We start from the raw sequence: 7,617 nt of genomic DNA on the forward strand, positions 1-7,617 counted from the left end.
AAAATCAAAGAACACCCATCTACACAAAGTTCCTACTATGTTTTAAATAAAGGTTATTTTATTCATTTTAGGGCACCATCCTTGTGACCAGTCTCGTGACTATCACTCTGCCTCTGAGTTGAAGGCTCTGACCAACCTCACAGACTTGAGCACAAACTTTAGGCTTGTGCTGACATACAGTACCGAGGGACTGCAGCACTGCCAGATATGATATTGAGAAAAGGCATTATCAATTGTCTCAAGTTGATACAAAAGATTCTGTGCCAAAATTCAATGGATACGAGGAACTCCGTGTTCTGAAAAACAAATCCCCAAGCATGAGGAATGAGAACAGATTATCCAATTACTTCTCACATCACTGATCTTGGAATCTCTCTATGTAAACTGCTGTTGCATCTCCTAGAGTACAACAAAGCCTCCAGTTCAGAAGTACTTAATTGTTTGGAAATAATGGAAAGTGACAGCATAGATACAATGTGGACAAGTGATAGAAAACTACTGGGGATGAGAACAGATTCCCCAGAAGTTGTTATTAGGGCTATGGCTCCCTTGATCTATATTGCTGACAGAGACTTGGGTGTAAAGAGCACAACTTCTAAATGTGTGCATACTACAAAGCTTAGAAATATTGTGAACTGTGAGGTTATTAATATAAAAGACAAAGCTGTCAAAGTACCAGCAGACCATAGGGCAGTTTTCTCAGTAAAGAGAGAACCATGGTGGTTTAACCTGAGGGTCAGTACACTTCTGGTGAGGACAGAGTTTGAGAAGGAGAGTGCTTCACAGTAACTTAAACCAGTGTGGAAATTGAATTCATGATGTTGGGCTGCTCTGCATCACAAACTAGCCATTCAATCACCTAAGGTAACCCACCCCTATAGACTTCAATCGAACATGAACAAGTTAGAGGACAGACGTGTGCAGGTGAAATGTAATGGAGAGAAGTGTGAGATGGTACATTTTAGTAGAAGCAACATGGAGTGACAATATATCAAAATAATTTTTAAAAAGTGCTTTTATCGTGTAAGCCACTACCATGTGGAGACATGAGTGCGCACGTACAGGAACACAATGCTGCTACCCAAAACAGTAGCAACAAGCAGCAGTTTCCTTCACAAATATAAATCTGAGGGATCTTTGTGATTGAAAACTTCCCTGCCTTCTGGAAATTGACTTCTCCCTCTCCCCTGGCCATGTATGAATGAGTATCAGGAGCCAGGCAGGAATGAGAGAAGTCACTGAGGCAGTATGAGGGATTGGTCATTACTTGTTAAAAAAAACAACTAATTGCTATGAAATAAAAGTAAACAATTCTGCATATGTACTAGTGGCCTTTTTTGTTGCTGAAATAATTACTTTGATAAAGCCAAGGATGCAACATTAAAGGAGATGCAGGAACAGAAGGCCTTTGGATTATATATGTATAGGTCATCGAATGTGAAGGGGTAGGTGTGTTAAGTGGTTAAAAAGGTATGCGAGATCCTGAGCTTTGTGAAAAGAAAGGGTGTAGAATACCAAAGCAAGAAAATTATGCTGGATGATTCTAAAACACTGGTTCAGCAACAGCAGCATTTGTATGGGCAGTTCCGGGTGGCTCAGTTTAGGAAAATTATGAAAGTATTAGAAAGAGTGAAGAAAAGATTTATGAAATGGATCCTTAGATCTGGAACTTTGGTTATATGGATAAATTGGAAATAGTTGGGTGTGTTTTACTTAAGAGGTGAAGTGGAGATTGGATGGATGTATTCAATATTATAGGGGGTCTGGACAGAAGTGATAGAAATTCTATTCCTATTGGTGGAAGGATTTAGAACCAGAGGATAATGATTTATTGAGATTGGCAAAAGAACCAAAAGCAACATGAAGGCAAGCTTTTTCACACAATGGGTGGTTAGGGTTTATGATGCAGGACCCGACACTATGGTGGAGGTAGATTCAATCAAGGCATTTCAAAGGGGGAATTATGACACCGCCTGAAGGGAGTACATTTGCAGAATGGACAAAGGTCGGGGAAATGGAATCCATTGATTTGCTCTTACGGTCTCCATTGGTATGACGGGCCGAATGGTCTCCTTCTGTGCAGTGACCATTCGATGATTCTGTGCCGAAGCGGTCTGGAATGGAAAGGCTTTAATAACACGCAATTCTCTGTAATTACGAATGACTGCTTGCGGTTAAGATGAGATCCAGACTGCTTTTTGAAGCTGCTTTATAGAGCTGAGTGCGTTGGCTCCAGGTGTCGCTTGCTGCACGGGCAGCCGGGAGGGAGGGGTCGGATTGCGGAATGGTAAGACTCCAGTTCCCAGAGTGCTCCGCCTGTTGGAGATCTGGATTCCCGAGTTTCCGCTGCGAGTACAATCCGGGATTGACACATCATCAGGTCCAGAATGTGAGCGGCGCAGCCCAGTGCAGGCAGGGATCTCGGTCAGACACTGATCCGCTTTCAGTTACACAGGGAAGGACAAGCCTGGAGCGAAATATCGCAGACAGCCTGGACCAGGTATGTCAGGAGGGAAAGAAATGCTGGTTATGACTGCATTGCCTTCACCGGTGCGAGTGAAGGATCAGTGCTAGTTATTTTCAGAGGTATCCTCACACTTTCCTGTTCTTCGGGGGCACAGAGAAAGAGAGAGAGAGAGAGAGATGAATAAATATAAACCGGCGCGTGTGACTAAACTGAGCAACGTTTTGTCTATGATATGGAGAGTTCTTGGCAAGGGTTTTGTTGGGCGTTGGTTTGAAGTTTATTCGCCTTTGACTGGTAACAATTCTGTGTTTCTTTTTCAAAAATGCACAGTTTGGCAGGAGGGAAGAAAGTTTCGGTTCTCAATTTTCTGATGTATTTATACCTGGGGATTGCTATGCACAGGCTTTAAAATCCCAGCTCGCAGAAAACACAGGATTTAAGAGAAGTGAAAGGGAGTTCACCATCTGCTGCCCAGGGGTAATTTGATTTTATGCTAATGGATTCTATTCCTGACTGCAAAGAATTTAAAGCGGCGCGATCATGGGAATGAGGTTCATTTGTTAAAAATACAGGGCTCTGAGATTCAGGCAAGTTAGAACACTCTAAAATATAACACATTCTCCGCCTCTTGCCCTGAGCAACCAGAGAAGCGTTAAATGAGACTACAGAAGCGCGCCCAATGTGCAGTCTAGACTGATGCACTCTTTTAAGTAGCGCATCTATGAGTTTTCGAAATTCTTATGTTATTTTAATAAACTTGCCTTTTTTAAAAAAAATCAACAGATATGTGTCTCCAACTGGCTAATTCCTGACTTAAGCTCCAGACCACAGACGCAAATGAGAAGCTATTCCCTGAGAGCAGGAAGCTGTTTGTGTTCCAACGACGAGAGACAGAAGCAGAGAGATGGGAGAGGCATTGAAACACGTTGACTCTGATGTGACTTTGAGCTTCATGAGGAGGTTGTGGCGCTCACTGGAGGCTATTGCTGCCTGAGGGGTTTTTTTTTACAGTCTGTATTAAACTGGAGAACTGTGTGCTTCTCTGTGCAGGCAGCTGCTTTCCATCAGAGATGCCTTAAAAGGACACCCCGTGGCCGGGAGGTGGAGGGAGAGACCTCGCTTTGTCAAATGGCTTCCGTGGAATTGGTTTACCTGGGCGAAGGCAACAGTCAACCGTGTGCATGGAAGGAACTGGAGTGGGGATTGCACGCGTCGTTCCCGCGCCTGTCCGGTTCAGCACCAGGGACAGCTCCATACGAGTGCTACAGCTACAAACACGGGCAGCAGCAGCAGCTGCAGCACCCGGCCGGCAAGGACAGCAAGGTGTGCTACTGCGACCAGCAACTTGAAACATCTTTCACTTATGTGGACGAAAATGTCAACTTGCAGCGTGCCAGCCCGACTCTGTCCGACAAAAGCTACACCATGCAGTCCTACCACGGCTCTTCCGGCGACATCAGGGCTATCCCCGACGGGCTGCAGGAACTCTCGACGGAGTCTGATGATGACAGCTCGTCCGAGAGCTCGGACACATCCGTGGACTACGGCTTTATCAGCGCCCTGCTCTTCCTGTTCAGTGGGATCACGCTGGTCATCATATCCTACGTGATCCCCCGCGACGTGACTGTGAACCCAGACAGTGTTTCAGCCCGGGAGATGGAGAACCTTCAAAAGGAGAGTGCCCGGATCGGGGCTCACCTGGACCGGTGTGTCATCGCGGGACTTGGCCTTTTGACCCTGGGGGGAATCCTCCTCTCCACTTTGTTAATGATATCAATTTGCAAAGGTGAACTGTATCGAAGGCAGAGGTTCGCAGCTGTGGGAAGATCGGGAAAAATCTATGGGTCTTTTAGCTTTCGCCTGAAATCTCCAGGTCCCAACAGTTCCATCCAGCGGTTTCCAATGGATGGAGAGGACACTATGACCATTGATTAATGGCGCTGTACGTTGTAAACTTGAAAAGTGTTCACACAGGTTAATGTTCACAAATTGTCCAGCGTGAAATAGTCCACAGCATTCCGATTCCCCGCAAGGTCTCATGCAACACTGACCGAGTGTCAACAATTTCACCACATACATTTCTAAACTTGGTAAGATTCACAATCCGACAATCCACCCCGGCCTCCTGTCACTTTATGCATTCGGATCTGTTTATAGGAACACAGAAATAACAGAAAGCCATCAAATCTTTCCAGCCTGTCTCGTGATTGAAGTCAATCGCCTGTACCTCAAGTCCATTCCCGCCTCTGACCTCGCTCCCCTAAAAATCCACTATATTTGCATAAACTTCAGTTGATTGCCAGCAGCCGCAGGTTTTTGTGGAAGAACATTCAGATTCCCACTGCTTTTAGTCTAAGGAAATGGTTCCTGATTTCAATTCCTGGCTGTAATTTTAAAGTTTTACCCCATTTTCTCGCGATCCCCAACAAGAAACATACCGTCTCTGTATCTATTCTCGCTACAAATCCTTTCTGAATTGAACTGCAATTTGGCCAACCCTCAAACTTCCTAATTTATGCAAAAGCAAAACGGTTATTTCCTCTTGTTACTATTTAGAGGTTTTGTTTGTGACTTATCAAAAATGTTTAATTCATCAAGTGCATTTATATCTGGTACAAAAAGGAAATGCTGAAATCACTCAACAAGTCTGGCAGCATCTGTGAAGGGAGTGGGTGAGTTAATGGTTCACTATTGATCTCTATACTACCCATCCAGCCCCCAACACAAACTTTGGTGCCTTGGTCTAATCCAAATGATATCCAGCAACTCTCCAACATTTTATGAACTCTGGATATATAAAAAAGTTAAAAGCCACTCGATGTAGTGACATTAAGCCATTTATTGGATAGCTCGTTCAAAGAGCCTGCATAGATATGATGGGCCAAATGGTCACTTTCTGCTCTGTAGGATTCTATGATTCATTTTACAGACTGCAATGTCCTGGTTTCTCAAGGATGACTCGTGCACCACTGATTTGAGCTAGTCACACCATAAGTGTCTGCAGTACCTCTGGTGCAAGAGCAACAGATTAATTCATTCATTCTAGTCGACCGAAAATATAACCTTTACTAACAGGGATCTTGAATACATTTGATTGTGTTTTCTAAACACATTTTACACTACATCACTCCAGAAAAGCCATTGCTACTTGATCAGGATTGCACCATTAGTATGCTGTTTTGTTCTGAATTTGTGCTTCTAGGTTGCTGTCCTTTGTTAGGACAAATATACAAATTAATGTTATCTGAAACTTGCAGTATGTACATTTGTTTTTAGAGATAAAACAAACTGTTCTTAAAATGCAAACCAATGACTATGCTGTACCTTCTCCATTATCTTTACCTAATCAAATGTCAAATATCACATTTGTGGATTGAATCCATTCAAACAGCACAATGACAGAAAGATGGCATTTGCAACAAGAAAAATCTGTCAAATCTTTATTATGTCACCCCATTCTAGTCATGAATTTTCCAAGCGGTTTTGATTTTCTTATGGCCTCTTGGGTGACACATTAGCTATAACCAGCAACAATAATGTGAGGGCTTTGAGGACATTGGGTGAGTTTTGCATTATGTCTTTAATAGAACAACTTGCATCTCAACATTTGGAATCCTAAAAGAAGAGTGACACAATAATATTTAAAAACAAAATTTTGTGCAAAATCTAAAAAAATTCACAATATTTTTGTTATTCTAATAAAACTTGCTTCCTGACTCTCCTCCATTTCCTGTTTTACCTCTACATTTCCTTGTCCTTTTTCTTCTTACCCATAACTTCCAGCTAGTATTCTAAGAGTTGGTCATTTTGCAGATACCTCAGCTCCAAGCTCAGCCTCCCAAATTTGACAGGACCTGCTCATTTTCAATTCACATCTGCTTCTATGCCTGCTCCACCAGAGAAGCTGCAACTGGACACTTGTCCAGCACCCCCTGTGTGGAATTCATAAATTTCTTCAGAAAGCTGTTTGAGGAATGAAACAGATTTAAACTTGTTTGTGATTTCTACTCTTTATGTTCTGTACCATGGCAGTGCATTGGCAGATTAATTACACAGAGCCTTTATAATTACACTGAAACTGCAACTTGTGCCAGCTCTGAAAAATTATTAACTCCACCAATTACATTGTATAAGTATTAATTGTATATTGACTTAATTAGTGTAAGTATTTAATGCCTTATTCAAATGTATCATGTTTATTCTACTGATATGTTCAATAGTTTAACAAAAAAAACAATTGGTTTAAAATAAAGTGCTCTTTCAATGGTATTCAAATTGCTTGCAAAATATAAGTGTCTTAATTTCAATAGCCTTGAATTCAAAACAATGCTGCCTTACTCCATAGTCAATAGGCAATAATTAGGTTTCATTTGGAGTTCTATATTTAATTGCTCTGCACTACAATCAGGCCAGTATTTTCCTGCTTAAATCCTTCAGGCAAAATTATTAATAATATAGGACTTGCTTTTTTGACCTCAGAATATCTCAAAGCATTTTACAACCAAGGAAACATATTTAAACTGCAATTAGTTTATTATGCACACAGTAAGATCCCACAAGCAACAATATTATAATTCCCCTGTTCTTCTTCCAACATTAGCATATCTTCCTATGAGACAGCAGATCTGGCCTTGGAATAATACTTCTTCTAAAGGCAACATCACAGAATTGAACTGGAGTAAATGATATGCTCAAGTTTCTGGAGTGAGCCTTGAACCCATGACTTTCTGATTCAGAGGCCAAACTGTTAACAACTGAACATAGCTATTATATTCATTTATCTGCCAATGACTAGAACATAAACAGAAAATGCTTTTAAAATGATTTTCTAAAATATAGACTCCTACTTTGATGGAGAATTATGCTGCTGGATAAAGTTATAAAAATAGATCAGTTTACTCTAGTGTCCAATTGCTTAACAATAATTTACCAAATCTGATTTTACATTGCTCTTTAATATTCTAGATTGAGATCACCACTTGTTTTAAACACTGTCTGAGAAACATCTGTCCACATTCATAGGCAACATTGGTTTTAAAATTTACAACTTATTTTACAAAGTATGCATGAATAGAAGAGACATTTTACTGTCTGATTTACAAGCACAAAGCTGAGCTCTTGTGACGGATTGCCTTAACATCACATACGCA

General features: G+C 41.4%; 1 protein-coding gene across 1 annotated transcript; it reads left to right on the forward strand.

The window, feature by feature from the left end:
* The first annotated feature begins 2,284 nt into the window (after positions 1 to 2,284).
* LOC132815186 (transmembrane protein 74) lies at positions 2,285 to 4,402 on the forward strand. Its single transcript, XM_060824002.1, has 2 exons — positions 2,285 to 2,500; positions 3,518 to 4,402. The coding sequence occupies exons 1-2, from the start codon at positions 2,285 to 2,287 to the stop codon at positions 4,400 to 4,402; spliced, it is 1,101 nt and encodes a 366-aa protein (XP_060679985.1).
* The last annotated feature ends 3,215 nt before the right edge of the window (positions 4,403 to 7,617 follow it).

Source organism: Hemiscyllium ocellatum, chromosome 4 (genome assembly GCF_020745735.1).
Source record: "Hemiscyllium ocellatum isolate sHemOce1 chromosome 4, sHemOce1.pat.X.cur, whole genome shotgun sequence".
Taxonomy (NCBI): domain Eukaryota; kingdom Metazoa; phylum Chordata; class Chondrichthyes; order Orectolobiformes; family Hemiscylliidae; genus Hemiscyllium; species Hemiscyllium ocellatum.

What these genes read in the sequence shown, in the direction of transcription:
- LOC132815186 (XM_060824002.1), top strand. Translation starts at nt 2,285, where the DNA reads ATGGTAAGACTCCAGTTCCCAGAGTGCTCCGCCTGTTGGAGATCTGGA. An exon ending in TCGCAGACAGCCTGGACCAG is followed by an intron (nt 2,501 to 3,517) that starts GTATGTCAGGAG and finishes TTCTCTGTGCAG; the next exon opens with GCAGCTGCTTTCCATCAGAG.